The sequence below is a fragment of the Sebastes fasciatus genome, chromosome 7 (genome assembly GCF_043250625.1).
Source record: "Sebastes fasciatus isolate fSebFas1 chromosome 7, fSebFas1.pri, whole genome shotgun sequence".
Classification (NCBI taxonomy): domain Eukaryota; kingdom Metazoa; phylum Chordata; class Actinopteri; order Perciformes; family Sebastidae; genus Sebastes; species Sebastes fasciatus.
The window spans coordinates 19,127,050-19,150,369 of NC_133801.1; the positions used below are offsets into that span (position 1 = coordinate 19,127,050).

A 23,320-nucleotide genomic window follows, 5' to 3' on the forward strand; every position below is an offset into this window, starting at 1 on the left:
TGATAGCGCCCCGGGGGTTGCATGATGTAGGCGTTGGTTAATGACCTGGAAAAATGAATCACACCAAGTGCTTCATATAAACTGTTGAGTCATAGCTGAACCTGAGGTCATTTCAACCAGAACTAAAGCTCCCGAGGCGGTCGATCCAACAGGAGCTCCAGGACGGGTTCTGTTGCGTTATTTAAATATTTATATTCTCTAAAGCTCGATTTTAACCACCAACTAAAACTTTTGTTGACAGGGTTAATGCCGTCACAGTCCTAGTCACTAATGTGTTGCATATTTCCAGTCACAGCTATAGAGTAGATGACAGATGTGTTGGGAAGCAAAGAAGACGACTTAATGCTCCATCCACACACTCTTTTTCCCGGCTGAATAGTCTGCCAGTGGCGGGGAGTGAGGCAGAGGGACCGTTAGACCCAGCCGGCCACCAGCACGCTGTTGGGTTCATTACGACGTGGTTTCATCTAACGTGGGGTGGAAAAACGATAGACGTGGCTGTGCTCTGATCATGGATGTTCTTATAATACATCCATGGCTCTAATGCCAGAAGTGGGTTTGAGTGCGTTCAGGCTAGATTGTCTATCCTGTCCTGGATAGCCCGTATGATGGTACTTCATTTTTATTTATTTTTTACTTGAATTTCTGGATCTGAATTAGTGAACATTGGAAAAAGTATATTCAAATTCAGCTTTTTGAAATTGCAAATCAATACATTTCATATTGTAATTCCAAAGAGTTGAATTCAGAACAGATAAACTCAGACACATGGTTTCAAAGTAAAATATTTCAATGCTACGAATTCAGTTGTGGTTAGATTTCAACATTAAGTATTCAGTGGCTGTTGAAATTCAAATACTTATGTCTCTTATTTGCTTCCACAGATGTGTAGTTCTCCACTCACAACAAAAAATAAATTGTCGAGAGGAAGTGTTTAAAAGATAATGTGGTTACCCGTCAGTAAATGACAGTGTACCTGGACAGAATTACCCCGAGGCAGTAACCTTTATCCAGCTGGTCTGACTAACGGGTGAGACAAAAGATATCATAGTATGCCAGTAAAAAAAATGGCAATAAAATGTCACAGTATAGTATATTAGGAAAAAAATAATTAAAGGATTTCATAGTATGATATGCCGAAAAAAATCTCATAAAAATTTCATAGTATTAGTATGTCATAAAAAATCATTAAAAATGTCATAGTATAGTATGCCATAAAAATATATAAAAACAATTGACAATTGCAGTAAAATAAATCTCGTAAAAAAAAATTTCATTGTATAGTATGCCATGAAAATGCCATATTATGATAGGCCATAAACATTTTTTTTTTTTAAAAAGTCATACTGTAGTATGCCATAAAACAACATTAAAAAATGTCTTTAAAAAATGACATAGTATGGACAAATAAAACCAAAACTATCTGCTTACAAGAGAGGTTTTTTTTAAATAATTTGAGTGAACTGACCCTTTTAAATTCTGTCTGTAGACTGAAATGCACCTTTCTGTGATAAAATAAAAATAATCACACTTCACCGTACACACATCAACCAGACCACAAACTTACACTTTCTTTTGCGTAACCAGATGTGAGCGTCTGCAGCGTTTTGCAGAACTCTTTTATACTCAGTGTTTACAGGCAGAAGGAGGGACTGAATAATTCATCACCACTGATAAGCACCGAAAGCCCTGACTGGCAAGGCTGAGATCACCGATCTGACATCACATTTAGTCCATCTCCATGTTAATATTTATCAAACTTATGTGAAACTCAAACATCTTTTTCTGATAGTAAAGTGTTGCTAAAGGGGGGGCCTGTCCTGAGCCGGGCTCTGATTGGTTGACCTCAGCTTCACATCTGAGAAGAAGACTGCAGACTGTAAATACATTCAGAGCAAATAGTAGAAAACAAAAGCACTTCTCAAAGCTGTCTGAGGGCAGAGGTTTGTCCCTGTTGTGTGGAAAGGATCATGTAGGGAGAACACGTCAATCCAATCAGCCCACTCAGACAGAGAACAGCTAATCCCACTAATACACCACCAGAGGTAGGCAAGGGGAGGGAGGTCAGTCTGTTCATGGAAACCGGGGTCTCGCTTCTTTTCCTGGGATCAGACCATGTGCACTCACACTCTCTTTGGCACTGCTGATCCAAACCGATAAGTCTGAAACATGGGATGGGTCACACTCATACTGATCACATTTCAGTCAACGCAGCCACACATTTTACATCTGTTGCCTTTAATGCAAAGTGACTTTGATTCTGTGAAAAGAGCTGCGAGACAGCATCTTTAAATGGGATCCACCCATGAGCTCTGCTCAAAAAAATCTCCCTCTCCTTCCTGCTCGACACCTCCCGCTCTGGTACGAAAAAAAACAACGTAAAGGGATATGTCGACACACATTCTATGTTTGAAAAGCGCAACCTCGTAACAAATTTCCCTAAAATATGGCAGCGTTTTCCAGTTAAATATAGTTATTTATATTATGTATTCAGTGCCATTGTCTGCCTTTGAGACTTTCAGTGGGCTGTCTCTCTCACAGACACTCTTGGGGGAAGAGACGGAGAAAAGAAAGCTGAATACGAGGACAGACAGTGGTAATCTTCTCTTTTTTTCAATAAAATATCACAATATCAGAGGCCTATTCACTCATCAGGCCAAAGTATACTGTAATGACATCAATGGTTGCCGTGACAACAGGGGGAGGGTGGATGACAACATCCTACTGCGTCTTTTTTAGAGCAGGAGATCACAGCACTGTTCAGGATTAGAGCTGCAACACAAGAAATAAATAAATTTAAGGAAAAAAAAGGCTTGGAGACAAATGCTCGAGCTCTCAATGCAGAGGGGAAAATGAACTTTTGCAACAAGCTGCACCTTTTCTGTGATATTTCACCGTGCAATACACACACAAAAAACAACATTTAAACACTGCAAAGCCTGCAGTACAGGCTGACGTACATGTATAGCTCTGCACGGCGTGTGTTTTCTTATATGAAATCAGCTCTTCATTGAAGGTCATATTGCAGTCATATGCATGTGTCCCCCATTATTCAGCCTCTGTCCCGTGTCTCTGAATACACGCCGAACACATGCTGGCCAGCAGATGGACAGAGTCTGAAATCCCAGTACAGATGACCCAGTAGTGCCTGGAAAAATCGGTTCCTGCAGGCTCTGGGCTGGATGTTACAGCCAAAGCGTCACACACTCTGCTTGAGCGATCCTCATGTTTGCTCTGATATTATCTAGAGTAGAAAATTTGTATAAACCTGTGCTGCATTGCTGAAAGATGAAAGAATAAAGAGAGGAGGGGGGGGAGCTGAAGTGACAAGGTGACTTAAGAAAAAATGAGTGGGCCAACGCTCTTCTCCTGGACTGATGTTTGTCGTTTGTCACCCTGAGAGCATCTGACCTCACTATGTGTGTGTGTGTGAGTGTGTGCCGTGCTGTGTGGGGGCTTTGCTTGACTCCTTTCATTATAAATGACACAGTCCTGGGAGGCAGCTGCATTGACGTCAGGGCTCTCAGCGCTGTCAAGGGCTCTGGCTGCTGAAAATCCCCCCAAATAACAGGATCTAAATAGAAAGAAATAGGTTGCTGCTGCTGTTTCAATACTGCCTTGTGAACTCAAGTGGATTTAGGGGGGCGGATTAGCCCTTCGCCCTCAAGTAATCGTGTTTTAATGAAGATTTTCGGATGTAGGAAAAATTGGAGTTCAAAGCTTTGGCATGTTCCTCCTGCGCCTAATCACGGGCTTTAAAAAAAATAACTTTGTATACGTGAGGGAAAGTCAAAAGCATGGTTCGGTTATCAGTCTCAAAGGCTCCATCTACCATCAGTCCTCCTCCTACTTCGCATATAGCAATAGCTCTCAAGGTGGTCTCGCTGTAGCAGAATGTGCTGACACTCAGCAGCTGTCCCAACCTGTGCATTACAGTATATGTGCATAATGTGCTCTGGCGATGAGGTATGTACAGTCAAAAGGGCTGGGTGGAGGATTGGGAGGGCACATGGCTTCCGAGGAGGGCTGATGGGAGATTTGAGGAGATTAAAAAAGGAAGGTTGAGATTCTCATAAAGATCTCTGCCATGTGATTTATTGCCCTAATCCTCTTTGTTGATTGCTCATTTGGAATTAACGGAACGATGTCTGCTGCATGTTGCAAAAAACAAAGTGCAGCTCAATTTGCTGTGTTGGCTTTAAGACCCTGAAAACTTACTGTAGGTTAAAAAAAAATACATTCAAACTACTTGAGAAAGACAAATATTCTTTCTCAGCCCAGCCCTTATATTGCAGTGTTCCTCTCCCCAGCAATAGTCAAGGTGAAGGCAGATGTCAGCGGCAGATCCTGCCCTGCTCTGCATGGTTCCCTGTGGCCAAAACAGCCCAAAGGACCTGCGCTTTCATCTCCACAGCAGCCGCCTACCAGGTTAGAGCTGACCAAATAAGAGAGCAGGAACATGTCAAATTAATCCCACATTTTCTTGAGTTGTTTACAGGCTGAGAAGCAATGCTTAAAAGGATATTGTTACAAAGCAGACAGTATTTACCATTCTTGGACTTCAGGTTTTTACATCACAAAATCACGGAGGACATAATCAGGCCTTTTTTTTTTTATACTGAACTGTGATACTTAATGATCCAGTCAGACCAAAATCAAGCTTTTCTTGCATTGCACAAACATGTTTGCAGAAAGCACATCACCGGAAACCCATCATCCCCATCGTGAAGCCTGGGGGCGGCATCATCCTGCTTTGGGGACGCTTCTCGGCAGCAGTCTCGGGAAGGCTTGTGAAGATTGAGGAGAAAGCGAATGCAGTAAAAGACGGAGAAATCCTTGAGGAAACCAGTCTGCAGTCTGTAAGAGAACTGTGGCTGGGGAATAAAAAAAAAAATAAAAAATTCCCCAGCAAGAAAAGGAGCCCAAACAAGAAGCCAAAGCTACATGGAAATGGCTTCAAAACAACAATGTTAAGTCCTAGAGTGGCTGTGTCCGAGTCCAGACCTCAAGCCAATCCAGAACTTTTGGCAGGACTTAAAATTTGTTGTGTACTTGTGGTCACCATGTAGCTTGACAAAGCTTGAGCTGTTTCATAGAGAATGGGATAAAACACAAGTGTCCAGATGTGCTGACAGACATAACCACATACCAAAGCAGCCCTTTGTCTACAAATATGGACATGAAGAGAGTGAATATTTTTGTAGTTATATTTTAACGTAATCATTCTCTGGCAAAGTTATTCGCAAGATTATGGCAGCTGTCAATCACTCGCGAACTCCGATCAAGCGGTCAAACTAGGCAGCGCTGATCAGTTATGAATCAATATTCTGTTACTGTAATGCCTATTTCACTCCTCAAATGTTTTCAGAAACATCTTGCACTACTGTCTGGATATAGTGACCATTTTATAAAAATAACTTTAAAATCACATTTGCTCCATTTCTACCCACGGCTGCTTTAAGCCAAGTTTCTCTGAGAGTCACAAAAGCTGTGTCTGCTCGAGAGACTAATATATTCAAGTGATCAAGTTTCTGGTGCTGGAGTAGACTTTGAATATTTAAATGAATCAACCCAAAGCCTTTTCTGGTCTTAAAGGGACTGTTTGTAAGAATCAGAAATTGGTTGTAACAGCGACACCTGTGGCCGTTAAGTCAACGAAAGTCAGCGTCCTGTTGCTGGCGCTCGCCCGTGTGCAGGCGCTACCTGAATGTGAGCGAGCACCCGTCGAAACAGTGAGGCGACACACGACAGCTAAAACCAGAATATCACTCTGTATTTCAGCTGCTTGACAGTAATGTTAGCTGACCAGACGAAGGTCTCTCCATGAATCAATACTGATCCTGGTGTTGGCTTTTCCTGCTTCAGCCTCCCGACCGCAGCCGGAGGAAACGGGAGACACCGGCATCCGGTCGAAGACGATAATGTTACTCGCTGCGGAGTCCCGTCACTTCACATGAAAAAAAAGTCATAGTATATTATGTCGAAAAATTCCATGAAAAAAAAGTCATAGTATAGTATGTCGAAAAAATGTCTGAAAAAAAGTCAAAGTATATTATGTCGAAAACTTTCACCGAAAAAAGTCATATATAGTATGTCGAAAAATTTCATGAAAAAAAGTCACAAGTTAAGTATGTCAAAAAATTTCACCGACAAAAGTCAGTGTAGTATGTTGTAAAATGTCATGAAAAAAAGTCATAGTATAATATGTAGAAAAATTTCATGAAAGTCATAGTATTGTATGTCCAAAAAAGTTGAGTTTTTTAAAAAGTCAAGTCTGCTCACAGCTGTTGTTGCCCGTTGGGCTTCAGTTTGATGTGTTAATATTTGAGCATATTTTTTTTTTTATCTGTGAGGGTTTCTGGACAATATATGTCAGTTTTTTGTTGTTTATTGATTTCCAATAAAAAAAAATTTCAGACATTTGCATGAAGCAATTGGATTTCCCCACTCCCATGTTGACAAGAGTATTAAAAACTTTACAAATCTCCCGTTTTGAACAGATACAAAATGTGTGATTAATCATGGACAATTGTATGATTAATTGCGATTAAAGGGACTGTTTGTAACTTCTTACACGTATAACTCTCCAATGCGCAGTGCTCTATTTTAACAATGACATTAAAAGGTCCAGTGAGTAGGATCTAGCAGTGAGGTGAGGAGATTGCTACTGAAGTATCTCCCGTGTACCAAGCGTGTAGGAGAGCTACGGTGGCCAACGCAAAAACACCAATGGCCCTCTCTAGAGTCAGAGGGCCAACAGAGAGAGAGCGGCGGCGACAGGTGCGAGTTACGGAATCAACTCCGGCCCAAGCATGAAAAGTTGAGTTTGGTTTGTCCGTTCTGGGCTACTGTTGAAACATGGCGGATTCCGTGGAGAGGTGACCCGCTCCCTATGCAGATCGGCTCATTCTAAGGTATCGAAAACACAACTCTTATCAGGTTTTATACACTAAAGATAACACTTATATTCAATTTCTGCCATTAATCCCCTTAGTTGTTAAACACATGCATTTTTTTTGTTGACTATCAAAAACCCAGAGTCAATGATCTATTGTGGATACTTTTTATAGGTACTGCGTTTACACTGGCCATTCAGTTATAAATGTATTAATTCTAATGAAGTAGTTGTTTTGATGATCATTTTTCCTGTTGCTTGTCCATCATGTTGCAAATTAGTAATTACAGTGACAAGATGTCTTTGTGTACTTGAGCAGTAACTAGTTATAGAAGCACGCTACACCGGTTCCTTTGTGTTACTTTATTCAGATCAAGATACAGTAGTACAGCATCCCAATTTTGGAGAGAACTCAAAATAAAAATAAAAGCACGGTCTTCAGGATAGAGGACAATCAACAACAAAATGAGAGGGGACGGGGGAGGAGAAGGGAACTGCGTGAGTATTGCAGGGAAAGACAAAAGTTTCTTTTATCAACAGAGACGATACATTTATTCAACCCGCCCATAACCGCCCCAGCTCCCACCCCATAATAAAACATTATGCAGCCTTACGTACACATGCTCCATGTCCGCCACCCCACTTTCTTTGAAAGCATGCACTTGTTTTCCATCGTGTAGAGATTTGTAAGCAAGAATCGTGGGTGGCCCTTTTACATTCACTAACCATATGCTTTTAAATCTCATGTACAGTGGAGGACTTGGCATGGATTTAAGGGAGATCTGGGTGGCTCTAGGACACAAAGAGTGCCATGATTTTATTAAGCTCACGGCCCTCATAGCTGTAGTCAATTTAGCTTTGCCATCCCATTAACGTCCAAGCAATGAAGTGTCCCTTACAGAAAAAGAACATCGTCTCTATACAGGATAGGTGAAAACGGTTTACCCAGGCATACTAAAAGAAAACATCACTGCTTATCAAGGTCATTGGCACAAAGATTAAGAGCAATGCCGAGAACATATTGCAGAAAATCACAACTGACAACTACTTCCCACCCTAGCACATCAACAAAATCACTGAGGATTTGGAGGAGGGATAATTATGAGCAACACTTTACGACTGAGCTGGTCCCTATTACAGTGGCCCGATGTAATTCATTTGTTTGACCAATTCAATCAGTGTTGCTGCAGAGAACAAACAGTGCACAAGGGCATGGTAGGCTGGTTGATAGAGTTGGAAAAGGACACTAGTTGAAGTTGATTAGTACATGCAATCATTGAGAGAGTTCATCAGATTACATGCAGTAATGGACACCCCTTTGTCCAAGCTTTGCACAGAACAATCATGTGAAGCATTTCACAACAGGTTTGGTCTGCTGGGAAAAAAAGTCTAGTAGACCTGCACAGACTTTTCAATCACTTCTCTCGAGAGCCACAGCAGTGTCTCAGGGAAAAGAGAGCGATCAAAGGGCTGATTTGGGAGGAAGCTCTGCAAAATAAACAGCTTGCTGCACCATCTGCTGCTCAAAGTTTGTGTCTAGCATTGGGAGAAAAGCGCCGCAGTACAGAGAGCTAGCACAGCCCTAGGTGCTAGGTAGCGAACATAGACATGTGGTAAGCTGCAACGATTGTGGCTAAAGTACAACAGTGGCCGAGGATGTAAAAGGGAGGAATGTGAGAAGGGTTTTGGTTAGCGATGCCTAGCTAGTACAGTAGCACATTAGTCAGCATGCACTACTTAATGCAATTCCATCACACTTTGCCTGCGTTAAAGCGCCCATTTACAGCAAATAGGTTAACGAAGAAGCCTGTGCTATGCCTGGATATGGTCTACTATTGGACATTAAACAAAAGAGAAAAAAAATGATAAAAACAATTGTTAACAGCTTTTTCTATACATTTACCAGTTGTTCCTGAACATCAATAAATATCTTGTAAAAGTGTTTGCGTTGTTGTCTTGGGTGGTTGTCTGGTTCAGCCATGTTGGGTTGGTTATGCTAGGGCCAGAACTGTGTCAAAATGAGAAAACAAGAATAAGATTTCTTATAAGCTGAAGTTCAAAATTCCTGTCAGATTTGATTCATGTCATTTAAAGTTTGTTTACAAAGATAAAAAGGAGAGAATGCTTACCACTGATAGCCTCCTGGGCAAAGTACTTGACATCCATGTCTGTGTCCGTGGCCAGCTTCTCCAGCACTGGCTTCACTTCTGTTTGAAGGGCACTTTAGGACAAAGACGATGGGAATTATTAAACAAATTGACAATGCTGGTTCTTGATTTCAGTGTGATGGCACATTTCGGTCCGTGTGGAGAGAAAACATCTGATGCCAACATACTTGCTGTCAAGGACGGGGCCGATCTTCTGAAGGGATTTGGCCACGTTGAAGCGAACGTTAGCCACCTGGTCATTGGACATCTTGAGGACCACTGGTAGCATCTGCTTAGTGGTGATGTCCTGGCCACATGCCTCTGACAAAGCCTGAGACACACAATACAGATGGTCACCAACAGTAAACATTAACAGACAATGGACAAATATGTTTTTAAAAAAAAGAAACTATTACAGTCAAAGACAGACTGATAAATAGTACAGAAAAATGGGTCGCATTAATGGAAAGTTTGACTCACGTTGATGCAGAATAGAGTAGTCATCCTGTGGAGGTAATTGGGGTCGTTGGCCATGCCCAGCACTTTGGGCACGATGGTGTTCTGAGCCCACTCCGCTCCAAACTTCTCCACCAGCTTCATTAGGTTACAGGTGGCCGCCTCACGGATGGCATACACTGGAAAATGACAGTGACATACAGCATTCTGTGTGAATGGTATTCTTGAGTTTCGTCTATTTATGGGACTCCATGATGTAGAGGAAATCACGTGGCTCAGGTCTTGTTTGTTTGACAGCACCTGGATGTTGCTCAATGTCCTTCCGGATCATACTCTTCATATACTCAGAATCATTTTATGCTCAACAGATTATAAACCCCTGGAGGCACATTTGTGGCAATAGGCTATATAAACAAATAGAAAACAGCAAACTTAAAATACTCAGTCCAGCTCTCGGGACTAGGCAGGCATGATGGGAAATGTGGGTCGTCTCTGACCTTAAAATCGAAAGTCAAATCGAATTGTGGATTTGTGACACCCCTAACAAGGCAAAAGTGATCTTGGCTCACATACCCCCGGTCACTGCTTGGCTGAAGCCAAAGGTTTTGCCCTTTTGGAACTAATGGAACGAGTTCTACTCAGGAAACGAAATTGAAGTCGAAAGAAATCAGTTTTTGGCCAAAATCAAAAAAATTGGGCACCCTGGACTTCTAATCCCGAAAAGGCACAACTAGACCACACTGTCAACCATCATACCAAATTTGAAGTTCCTAAGTGAAATCGTTTCCGAGTTCTGCTCCGGAAACTAAAGTGTGACATGCGAACGGACGGAAGGACGGACAGACACGCAGAGCGCTATACACCCCTGACTACGTTGTAGGGTATTATAAACAATACTGATGTGACTTAATTCACGCAGACAATATTCATATGATGGAAACGTCTTACAAAGTCTAACTTCACTCAGTATACTGGGTAAATACACAGAAATTTCTAAGTATCAATTATCAGGAAGATTAAAAACATCGGAACTCATGGCAGTTGTATGTCACGTGAAAAGTTAAAATGATAGAAAAAGACAGCTTTGTAATAGAGTCAGTGAGGCAAAGACTCTGGGCTGATTTTGTAGTCCTGTCTTGCTTTGAAGGACTTACGTAAGGGTGGCACAGCCCTAACCCCAGCCACAGCCAAACACACACACACACACACACACACACACACACACACACACACACACATACACGGAAACTCACACCAGCAGCATTCCAATGATGTAACCCAGTTGGCCCTTTGTCCTCAATAGCGAGCGTGTGTGTGTCTCTCTAATTGGAAAACTTGATATGAAGAGAACATTATATACTCCGAGTGAAAAATGTGTGCAGAAGTCAATGTGTCCGGGTTATAAAATGGAGCAGGGTGTGTTGTGTAGCTCTACTGGTACACAGCTCTTCCAGAAAATGAATATCGGGGATCGTCTCGCAAAACAGTTTAAACTAGAGAGAAGTAGGGCTGTCAAAATCGTCCAAAAATTATGTTCTAAAACTACCTGAATAACTATCTGAATAACTAGCATCCACAAAGTAGGTTAATAGAGCAAGTATGACAGAGCACAACAGAGTAGCTTAACAAATTCAGACTCCAGTGACACAAATTCTGATGACAGCTTGTCACAAACTTGTACTACAGGTTGTAATTGTCTTTCACATTTCCGTTTCCATACTCACAGCCAAAGACGTTTGAAAGAAGAGGGCTCTTATTCACAGCCTTGTATCAGCATGTACATGATAGCAGAGAGCTGCAGATTGCCACATCTCACATAGCCCCCAAATTTTCTCACTAATAGTGCAGTATTCGAGCGATAAGGAGACCTGTCTGTCAACTGGCCGTGCTCAGGTGTGCAAGAGCAGTGATGCTTGGAGATAGATCATTCAAAAAAGGGCTAGTGCATTATAAAAGTTGTCACAGGCTGCTGCAGAGCACCTGGGGCCAAACATAAAATGATCAAGACTGGAAAATGTGCGAACGAGAGATTTGGGGGTTAGTCCCCAGGAAGTTTAAAGATTTTTGGGAGGGTATTGTGTTGTAAGAACAGAAATAAAACTAGAAAACAGGGACAATATTTGGACTAAATCTGAATTCATAGAATAACAGTATTGCCAATAAAGCTGCTTACATAAGCATCTCTGTTTAAGCAACCACTTGTAAAAGACATGCACAACGTCATGCCACAAAACAGTAGGTTTTTGGTCTCAAGTTCAATTTGTTAATACTAGGGCTGTCAAAGCCAACGCGATAATAATGCGTTAATCCAAATTCGTTTTAACGCCACTAATTTCTTTAACACATTGACGCAACTTAATTTTTTAGGTTGTAGCCGGCTCAGTTTTAAAGTTAGAGTGAAGATACTGGCATCATATGAAACAAGAAAACCTAAGAAATCCACTGGTACCAACCATGTCATAATAGCTTGTCGTGAAGGAGGCTAAATAACACTCCATACTTGCGCTAAACTTGGAGAGGAAAAACTAGCATGGCCATTTTCAAAGGGGTCCCTTTGACTAAAAATGTGTTCTCTATGGGTACCCACGAGTCTCCCCTTCACAGACATGCCCACTTTATGATATTCCCATGCAGTTTTGGGGCAAGACAGTCAATTCAGCACACGGACAGCTGTTGTTGCCTGTTGCCATTTTATGTTTGTGCATTTCTTTATGGCAAGTGTAGTACCTGTCAGTGTTTTGTGTTGTTAAATAATTTACAATAATAAATATATACATACATTTGCATAAAGCAAGCATATTCGCCCACTCCCATAATGATACGAGTATTAAATACTTCACAAATCTCACTTTAAGGTACATTTTGAACAGATAAAAAATGTGTGATTAACTATGGACAATCATGCGTTTAAATATTTTAATTGATTGACAGCCCTAGTTAATACTTTAGAAAACCCATAAAAGTGCCTTACCGTGGTCAATGAGCCAGGCCATACAAAGGGTGTTGAGCTTCTCATCAAAGAATTCCACTCCCTGAGAAATCATGGACACAGTGAAATTAGAGCACTTTTCTGGATGTCTACAGTCAAATCAGACCTGATAAAGTCTGTTTGTCTGCACATTGCTAATATTTCTGGTTCTACGCATGGTACTAATTAAAAAACAACAACTTTAAAACATATTCTATATGGGTTTCAGCTGTGTTCCCAGACTCCATGACTCACCAGCTGTCCTGCCAACAAGGGCATGTACTCTATGATGGCGAGGCGGACCCTCCACTTTGCGTCCTCCGCCAGCTCCACAATGGCCGGCAGCAGTGACTGGGAGAGCTGACGGATGCCAATCACCTCGTTCACACAGTCAAGGTTTGAGATGATGTTGAGACGCACCTCGGGGCACTGTGACAGAAAAACTAAGATTAGCGTGTAAAGCTTATGGCAGCACGCCTTCATCAAAACAAAATATTTCCATAGACAAATCATTAAAAGCTAGAAAATCTGCATTCAAAGTGCCATTGAAATTACCAGCAACAATGGATCTAAAAGTTGGGTAATTGGGATCTTAATGTACCATAGGGAACCCTTACATTACAGGAGTTATAGAATATGTAACCTGCATAAAGTCTAATTCAGTTTTTGTTATCCAATCCAATTACAGTCCAATGCATGTTATCAATCTCTGACTTATGTCAATCGAGACTGTAGAAGGAGTTGTTGCTGAGTTTTGTTGCCAATGTTCGTTGTAGACTTGTAGGAATAATCCAAGATGAAAGTAGCATGGCTATTTCAATAAAAGGTGGAGCTCTACAGGCATTGTTTGCTTTGATGGTGTGCAACCTTTTTTCTGATTAGTCCACATAAACCTGATATAATCTACATTTAAAAAGGTTTTAACTTCATATTGAACAACTCTAGCACCGTTTTTACTCTCTCAAAAGCGTAAATTTCTTGTCTCCAGCCAAGCCCCTTGTCTTCCAAGTAGTTTTGTCTGGAATAACGTAAACAAGGTTTATATCCAAGAACCTTAAATGGAGATCTGCTTTAGTTCAAATTTGGACAGGCTATGAACAACTGGAACAGCCACATTTCTATCCATATATTCCAAAAAAACAGAAGCCCTAAACTGCACAATGATTTAACACTCAGTCAGGCTTGTTGATTACGTGGGAACAGAGAAGCACCCAAATAAGGCACAATAACAATTTGAAATAATTCAGCTTTTAAATGGATGGCATGTCTGTAGAACATTCTCCGTCTTGCTCCCTTTAAACTGTCCTCAGCACCTTGAATTATTGAAATTTGCAAGTCAAAGCTGTCAGTTTGGACATAAATCTAATTAGACACTCTTGGTCTTGCGTTTGTGCTTTGAGGAAATGGGGCCATCTTTAAATAGGACTAAAGAAAAAAGCAGTAGAAGAGCTGACAGCCTCAAGCCTTCCAAAACATTTATATACATTTATGGCTAAACTGTCAAACTCATGTCTAATCTCAATATGCAAATTAATGTCATGGAAATGTATTCATAGGACAAGATGTGACTGGGCTACTGTTGTTCTAGATGAACCTGTTACGTTAGCTGATGAATGTCCTTGCACATGCTCTTTCTACAACCCAGCCTGTGATAACTTTAGGATGACTCAAAACACATTGTTGTACAAATGTGTTACTGCAACAGCTCCAGGAACAAATCATTTCAAAAAGGTATGTCTAATATTGACAGTGACTGGAACCGTAGCCTACATTTACTACTTACTAATGTACACAATCAAAATGCATCTAGCAATAACTTGTCTAGTTGCACTGTGTCCAGCTTTTCATTATGCTTCCCTCTAGACACAGCAATTTGGTATTCTAATTGTAAGGATTGTTCTAAGCGTCAGTCTGGCTGCCAACTGCATGAATCATCCTCCTACCCAGCCAGGTGGCAGCCAGGTAGCAGTCAGGTACATGTGGTGGCTGTGGCTAAGTGGCTGTACCCTGTCTCAGACGTGCTGATCCTCAAAGGCCAAAGAAGTTGGTCAAACTCAGGCGCTTCACAGGAAGCTTTTGTTGTGAATGTTACCAAACTAAGCACTGCCTTGAGGATTTCCAAAGCCAGCTGTGTAAAATATAAAAAAAGAAATTGAGGCCCACGATTACAAGTCTGTATTTCCTTTACCTCGTCCTTGAGCTGAGCCAGGAAGAGAGGCAGTAAGTGCTCTATTGTGTTGTCCTTGCCCAGGATGGTTGAAAGGCCCATAATGACTGAGGCCAGGGCTGACTTCACATGCTGGTTGGTGTCTGAAACGAGTTCCTGGTCAGAGACGGGACACACAGGAGACAGAAAGATCAGCACAAACAAATAGTTGACACAGAAAGTACGTAAATAAACATTAAGACTACTGCTATGGGTCATATTCACGACACACTACAGAGAGGGAAGCTATAATCTAGGCCACAATCGTGTAATACGCAGAAAAGTGGACGTAATACTAGTTCAGATAACAAACAGTCATTACAGTTATCTACTGTAGGGGAAATAAGTTCAAATATGTTGTTGACAGAAACAACGTAATATAATTATGGGGCACAGAAATGGCCTATTACCCTGTTATGCTCACTGATTATATCAAACATAACTGATCAAACCAATATCACATGGAAGCTTTTAGTAGAAAGAAGTACTGGTAAATTGTATGACCTTTTTTTATAGCTTTCTAAGGTTGTGTGTCAGTGACAGAATGACCCTTTGTGACACTGATCTGTACCTTTTACAAACAATAGTTTATAGATCCAGGAATTTCACTGCAGGTCCTCCTATACTGCCATTACTATTAGTGAATTAAAACAAAATAAACTGGTAATGATATAAGATTTTTTAATCAGTAGCACTACGACAGAACTTATTGTTGAACAAAAAAACAACAGTGCCACCTGCTGTTCAAAATCAGACCAACACTGGCACACAGACACATAATGTCTGTCTAATGTATAACATGTCCCCTTAATAGCCTGGGTACCGTTAGTGGGCATCTTTGGATATCTAAATGTCTGCCATCTCTACCGGTTGTGGTCAGACCATCTGTGGTGTATGTGACGCTGTTTACTTGAATGGAACTTATAGATTACTCAGATCAATAGCATCAAAGCAAACACACGGGTCATCAGTGGAGAGAGCAGTGGAAATATTTCTATTCCTGACCTACACCAATATGCTGTAATCCATGATCTTGTCATAAGATCATGTCTTACTCATTAACTGCTGAGATCTGGGGAAATTAAGTCTAGTAGGGTAAGCAATACACAGCTTGTAAACAAAACCAGTTTTACCACAGTTGGAAGAGAAAACTAAAAAAATGTGAAAAAAAATCATTACTGTGTTTTAAATGTTCATTGAATTTTACAGAGCACTTCCTGGCTCAACCTACTGTACTTATGAGCACACAGTTTTTATAAGCAACTGACAATATATAATAGACAGTGTAGTGTACACACTTTCATTTTCGTATCTGTATGAGTGGTTTGAAAAATGCTTTCTGCTTTCTAAAAACACTGTTTTGACAACTTCTGTTGCTTGCCCTTTAGGCCTAATTACCACACTTGAGATATCAGCAATTCCGTTGGTAAATAAAATATTATCAGTATCAAAAGGAATAATGGCCAGCATTATAAAAGTAAGACCAAAGTTGTAAAAACAATCGTTTTCATTTAGTCAGACACCACATGCATAAACGCTTTGGGGAAGACTATAAAAAGATAAGCCTCTAGTCCTTTTCCATGCTTAACACATAGCAACTCAAAGTGTTTTTTGTTCAACTGAGAAGTGAAGCAGCGGGGAAATGTCACAATGTGACAGACAGAAAAGTTTATTTTTTACCTTGACACAGGGCAGAATGTGAGTCATGATGATTTGCTCACGATTGTCCTCTGGGAGGTTCTCACAGAACTCTAACAAAAAGAAGAAGAGTACATCATCAAAATGTGGAACAGACTGGACAAGAAGCTGAAACAAGCTGTTCAGTTTGTTTTTTTTAATTACTGTGTGTTCATGTACTGACCTTTGACTTTGTTGGCTGCAGCAGCACGGACCTCAGCTTCACAGTCCTTCAGAAGATTCTGGAAGGCCGGGACCAGATCGTTCTTGGTGATCTCTGGTCCCACTGCTTTCTGGAGCTACATTCAGAGAGAAATCAACATGTCTCAATATCCAAATAAGCATCTGGAGATATAAATATCAATACAAAAGACATGGATGGATTTTAGTATAGAATCAGGAATAGAAGGGGGGTTAAAAAAGAGACGGAACATTAACAAGTGACATACCAACTATGATGACCGAAGTAATATCTTTACCCAATCGTTTTCAATTTTCAAAGTTTAGGCTGTTCTTTAATTGAGTCGGAAAATTGGCTCCAACAATAAGCATGCTTAGATGCAGATAAACCTTCCATTAAGCCAGTTCCGGCATCACATGCCAAAGGCCTGGATGCATTGCAACAGTCTGGTTAAGCAGTCTGAGTAAGACAAACCCAGTTAAGGATGATCTATGCCAACATTAAATAGGTTACTGTGTCATATAAAGATCAGCAGCATTCTTTTCTTTGTCAACTGTCTGCATCTGCACAGCGGCATGGATAGATTTTGGTGCCAATATAAAGCCTCAAAATAAAGCCTAGCAAGTACCCTTAAAAAACTAGATGTTGAGAAATAAATAAAAGGTTCAACATGCCCACATGAACCTTTTAATCATTGAGTCAATGATCAATAATGTTTTTTAGCAAATGTAATGAATATAAAATAAAAAATAAACCTAAAAAAATAGTTTGGTGAAGGTTTTCTGAATGAGCTAAATAGACTGGATTCACTGAGTTTCATCAAAGTGCAGTACAGGCAGAGGGATGCAATTAAAGTGGACTTTTAATCACCTCTGAATAGATTATCAATCCTCATTTTTTTTTTTTCCATAGTGTAAAGCGTCTTTGAGTCCTTGAAAAGCACTATATAAGTTGAATTTATTATTATTATTTATGTAATTGTCATCAGGGTCTGAAATTAGCACCCGCCAAATGCAGGTAAATTGTTGTCAGTGGCAGGTAAAACTGTCAAGCCATCCGCCACTTAAGCGGGCAGGGAAAATGCTAGGGATGTGAATCCAGATTCGGTACCCATTGAGAAAGTTCCTAGTTGTCATGCCTCTGTGACTATCGATTCCTTTTAACAATGCTTTCCGACAGTTACGCATGAACAATGAGGTACCGTCATATGCACGCTGTATCAATGTCGGCACATGGTCGAGTACTTGCTCAGGATGAAGGGAAGGCTGAAGCACATACAGAAAGAGGACGGACCCACCGGTCTATGTGTACATCAGATCTAAAATGTTATTCTTTCATTTAGCGCATAGATTTAAAAAAATGGCAGATAAAATTTCCGAGTGTCAGACAAAAAAATAAATACTTGCCTGCCACCGTGGCAGGTAGTGAAAGAAGTTAATTTCAGACCCTGATCGTTATCAATCCCTTTTTAGGTGGAAGTAAATACAAACTGGTTTTATTGCTTTATCTTTGTTTCCTGAAATTTCAACTGACTTTCTGGGAAATGTTTTTTGGTAAACACCCATAGTCAGATGACAATTTAATTATACAATCTCATCTCTGTGGATCCGGTTCAAAGATATGTCTGGGGCATGCTTTTTCAAGCATAGCACATGATTATGAAGGAATGGAAACCAGTTAGCCTAACTCATTCAAAGGTGAAAAATTAGCTACAGCTTTCAACACATAGCTCTAATGTGAAAAAAACCTTTGCATACAAAAGACTGTTGTATGATGTGCACCAGTGAATGCATGTTATCTCTATTCATCAGTGATGCAAACACATTTATGGTGAAAAAAAGAGCGCGATACCCAAAGTAAAAAAAATATATCCAACAGCGCAATATCATAGAACCATGCAACGAAGGGCTGTGCTGAATGCTTAAATAAAAAGGAAATTTCAAAAGTATCTGGAGTAGCCAGCTAGTAGTAAAAAAGTAGTCAGCTTATGCAAATTTGATTCCTCTGGCACATTCTAATGCCACTATTCATCATATAAACTGATCTTTATTATTGCATATTTTAATGAGTTTGTCTGCCTGATTGTAAACATGTACAGTGAATTATTATAAAGGCGAATTATGCTTCTAGTGCGTTTTAGCCCACACAGTCTGTAAATCCCTATTAATATTTAAAACCAAGCCTATTCCTGACTGATCAGAGCTTTGTAATTAAAAAAATAATAAATAAGGTCTAATGATTCTCATCTATTTGACAACTTCACTGCAAGGTTTACCAAGACATGCCACAACAAAGGTTAATGTAATGTTTTACTAGAAACATGAACGCACTCTTATTCAACAAAAATAAACAAGGTTATTTTAAGGGGAACATGTTTTTAATCCCATGTCTTATATAGCCTATTTATTGGTTTTAAATTAAATTATTTATAAAAATAACTGAAATAACAAAACATGTGAATCACTTGACTCAAATCATATGAATACTAAATCAACCCAACTTCATGTTGCGCCCTGGAAAATATTAATCATGAGCACATGTCAATATTGTTTGAGCTAAAGGGTTCTTAGAAAATGGACAACTTGAAAGCAAATCTAAATATGACTCAATTGCCATGTTTTGCCAAGACAGAAGTTGGGGGAAATAAGTTGGCTGCTTACCTCAGAGAACTTGTCAGCCACCATGTAGCGAACCCTCCAGGATTTGTCTTCTGCAGCCTGGCGCAGGGTTGGCATTACCAGGGTCTCAAGGTCCTCCTGAGGCAGCAGAGTGGCGATGCTGACACATGCCTCCACAGCCAGCAGTCGCACTGAGTCCTGATGGAGAAAAATAATAGAATCAGTTTGGCCATCCCTGGGTTCAACAGTCTGAGAGTCTGAATTTAGGTTGAGAAAAAGGAAGATGAGTGATCATACCTGCTCATCAGAGGCCAAAGCAGTGAAGAGGGAAATGATGTCACTTTTTACATAATCCAGCTCCAGGACTTTGGCAAACTCTCCCAGTTTAGATGCTGCAGCACGACGCACCATAGGAGTGTCATCTGAGCACAAGGTGCGAAAATGCCTAGAGATAAACACAAACAGACATTTTATCAGAGAAAAGTGACTAACCAAACCTGGTTAGAAGCCTGAAACAATCACCTCAGGTATACATTGAATAACATGCCTAATGTCATGTCATACATAAGGTACAAAAATGCAAATACGGATTTAGTGCACTTACTGACGGATCTCAGCCTTGACAGTGCTGGAGACGCGGGGATAACAGACACTAAAGAGGCCGCAGGCAGATGTACGAGAAGTGAACCAGTCACCACTGGCCAGCCGCTTGACTAAAGGCTCAAAGTGGACCTCCAGGTCAACTGGAGAGTGCTCCTGAGAGATCTTCCGCAGGGACTCCACAGCTTTGTCTCTGACTACTGTCTCCTCCACTGTAGCTAGGCTCTCCAGAGGAGGCTGTGTATATAGAAGGAATAAGGTTAGATAGGGTTAGTGTTCTTCAACTAGTCACATATACAAAACATATGAAGATGTGTATGTAGTATTCTAGACTTCTAATATGTATACAAATGTAGAGGGCAATACCAAATACATTAATAGTTCAATCTTCATAGATAATGTTACAATATTTTGGGTTTAGGCAATTTTACGCATTGTGGTCTATGTGGGGAAAAAAAACAACTTTAAAACTTCAGTAATTTCTAGGGCTGTCCCAAATACCATTTTTTGCATTTTTAATTCATCTTAAAAACAACTACAATGGCATTCGGAGAGCGCAGACCTCCGCCAAGGTGCGTGACACTCATTCAGCAGCCTTGTTATGTCTCTATAACGTTACACGACGTTGTCTCTCATCCCGTCATCTACCGCTATTTTCTTTCTCACCGCGGACGGCCCGCAGCTGCCGCCGCACCTTGGAGTCTCGCCACACATCCAAACACGTATCTATCTGCTCTCAGAAGGAAGATGGCGGGGTCATGCGTCATCAGTTACACTGCGCATGTGTAATACCCTGTGGTCTTAATGCTCAGGCTGATCGGAATTCTTAAAAAAAAATCCTGAATCCGGATCATGATCCGGATCGCCACCAAAATCTAATGGACTGTTCATTGTGCCACACCCCACCCCTCTAAAAAAATTCATTAAAATCCATAGCGAACTTTTGGAATATTCCTTCTAACAGACAGAAAGACAGACAAACAAACCAACGTCGGTGAAAAAATTGCCTGTAATAAGTAATGTGTGCGAGACACACACACACACAGCCTGATATCTAAACTCTCCAGTGACTTACCAAAAGACAGTGGACGTACTCTGGCCCTCCCACCAACATAGTGAAATTGCCAAGCTGCTCTGCCAAGGCCAAGAGCACCTCATCTTCATCATAGATGGTGTCTAGGGGGATTACAAGAAGACTCGTTAAAAACTTAGGAGCACATATATATATATATATTCAGTTCTGAAATGTAACACATTGACTGACAGTTATTGCAAAAGCTTGGAGTGGTTTAAAGTACAACACATGCAGCATTTCTCTATGTGACAACCTTTTGAAAATAAAAACTGATGTCATAACTGCTGTGTCTAACATCAGGTGATTTATATGATTCACTTTTATTACCTGTGAGGAAAGGAAGGAGTTCAGTCCGAGTCCTCTCAACACCAAGGGCCAGTGCAATGGTGGACAGCTTCTTGATGCTGTTCAGTCGCAACTGTACACAAAAATGGGCATTCATTAGGGTTCACAATAAAGTGTAAGCACATTTAAGAAACAGTGTCAGTAAATTAACGTTAAGTCCTGCTTGTACCTAGCTAACATTAGCCCAGGTTGTATTAAAAAGAAGGTATGTCATGTTACAGTCTTGGCTACGGTCCACGTCTTTGCAATAAGTAACGTAGCTAGCTAACTTTAGTGTATGTATATATATATAAATATAAATATATATACAAACAAATATATATATAAACAAATATATATGTTTTTTCAATACTTTATTTAGAAAGATCAACACAGTAGTTACATAAAGTAGGCTACATGTTCAGATTTTTCATTAAAGAAAATGTAGTAAATATATTCCACAGTATAAAAATGAAATAAATCATACAACAAATAAAATGTAAGGCAAGGAAAATAAGTGGAATAAAAAGAAAAAAGAATAAAAACAATTAGGGTCTGTTAAACAATTGGAATAGATGTGAAATATCTAAATAATCTAATAGTTTTTTGTTGCCAATTCAGTGTTTTCAATCGTAGTTTCGTTTTAAAGTCAGTATCTTTAAAAGTGTAAAAGGAGGGTAGTCTTGTAAGCCATATCATTTTGTGGATATAATATTTTGCTAAGATACTGTATTAATCAAATTGATTATGTAAATGTCATCTGACAAAAAACTGGGATTGTTAAAAGCCAGTGATATCTCAATCAAATAAACAATGCACACACATATTGTTGAAGTACCAGGTGATGTTTTCAGGCATCCTTTGGTCATCACAGCCAATATTAAGGAAGTTCCTTCCCTTATTTTCTACTTCAAATATATTGCTTCTAATAAATAAAGCTCAACCCTGTTAAAGCCTTTTATAACTTTAACATTAAATTGATGGGAGTAGTCATTATCCCATAAGACACTGCCAACCCACCTCACAAGGAGCATTGGAGAAGCATTTGAATCAATGAAGTGGAATAGACCATTGCTTTAACAGAGTATTACACACTGCAGCCACAACAGATAGATGTGAAATATCTAAATAATCTAATAGTTTTTTTGTCCAATTCAGTGTTTTCAATCGTAGTCAAATATGTTTTAAAGTCAGTATCTTCAAAAGTGTAAAAGGAGGGTATAGTCTTGTCAGCCATATCATAAGATACTGTATTAATCAGATTAATTATGTACATTTCATCTGACAAAAAACTAGCTTTAAAGTCATATCAAAAGGTGTTAAACTGAGATAGCTAACTGAATCTAAATGATGTTTTTGACATGAATAACAACAGTGAGCTGTACACACACCGCGGCCTTGCTGTTGTGATAAAACCAATGACCCGGTTAGCTCGTCTTACTCATACTCACTGTGTTACTCTTTGCATTTACAGTTTATATTACATTCACAGTTTCTCCAGATAAGCAGTAAACGTCGTAACCATGGCAGTAAACCACCTATATGTGCGGCAGCAGGGTGCGCCCGGTAGAGAACTCCTCACAGGCCTCTCGTTAGCGGTTAGCTTTATGTGCTAGTTAGCATCCGTTAGCTGCTAATTCAGGCGAACAGCGGCTGAAACGCGTCCTCATTTTTACTGAACAGTACAAATGGAGATTTTAAAGTAGTTAAACTCGTGTTATTAGTACCTGGACGTCCTCATTTCGCAGCTCGTCGATGAGAACAGCGATCGGGTAGAGAGAGTCGTCTCCATCAGCTCCGGCCATTTTGGATACTGTTGCAGTTACCGGAATGGCGTTGCTGTGCTGCACTACGGGGTTTCTGACAGAGAAGAGCGGTTTGCAGGGGCTCCTCCCACCTCCACTAACTGCACTGCTGCTGCCTTCAAGACACCACCGAGAAAAACCGCCAAGGGAACACTCTAGGCCACACATTTAAAACATCACGCACAAAAAAAAGAAATACTTTATGAAAACAACGTTATTTCAGTAACACTAAAAGCTCCGAATTGTGTAATAAATAAATTAATCCAATGGTTACAGCCAAAGTCCTAAATATAAAATTATAATCTATACGTAAGTAGGCCAACACTGTAAAGAACGACCTTACAATTATTCACCAAATGCAACCTAAA

The 23,320-nt window shown here is 40.1% G+C and overlaps 1 protein-coding gene across 1 annotated transcript; it reads right to left on the reverse strand.

Annotated features, from left to right (window-relative positions):
- Positions 1 to 7,243: 7,243 nt before the first annotated feature.
- ppp2r1bb (protein phosphatase 2, regulatory subunit A, beta b) lies at positions 7,244 to 23,046 on the reverse strand. The gene is made up of 15 exons (XM_074642040.1): positions 22,875 to 23,046; positions 21,151 to 21,241; positions 20,824 to 20,924; positions 19,753 to 19,985; positions 19,446 to 19,593; positions 19,191 to 19,346; positions 16,534 to 16,648; positions 16,353 to 16,423; positions 14,655 to 14,789; positions 12,722 to 12,895; positions 12,470 to 12,530; positions 9,523 to 9,677; positions 9,231 to 9,373; positions 9,025 to 9,116; positions 7,244 to 8,903 (listed from the first exon to the last, which is right to left on the reverse strand). Exons 1-15 carry the CDS (start codon positions 22,950 to 22,952, stop codon positions 8,887 to 8,889), a joined length of 1,770 nt encoding a protein of 589 aa, XP_074498141.1. The 5' UTR covers positions 22,953 to 23,046; the 3' UTR covers positions 7,244 to 8,886.
- Positions 23,047 to 23,320: the final 274 nt, after the last annotated feature.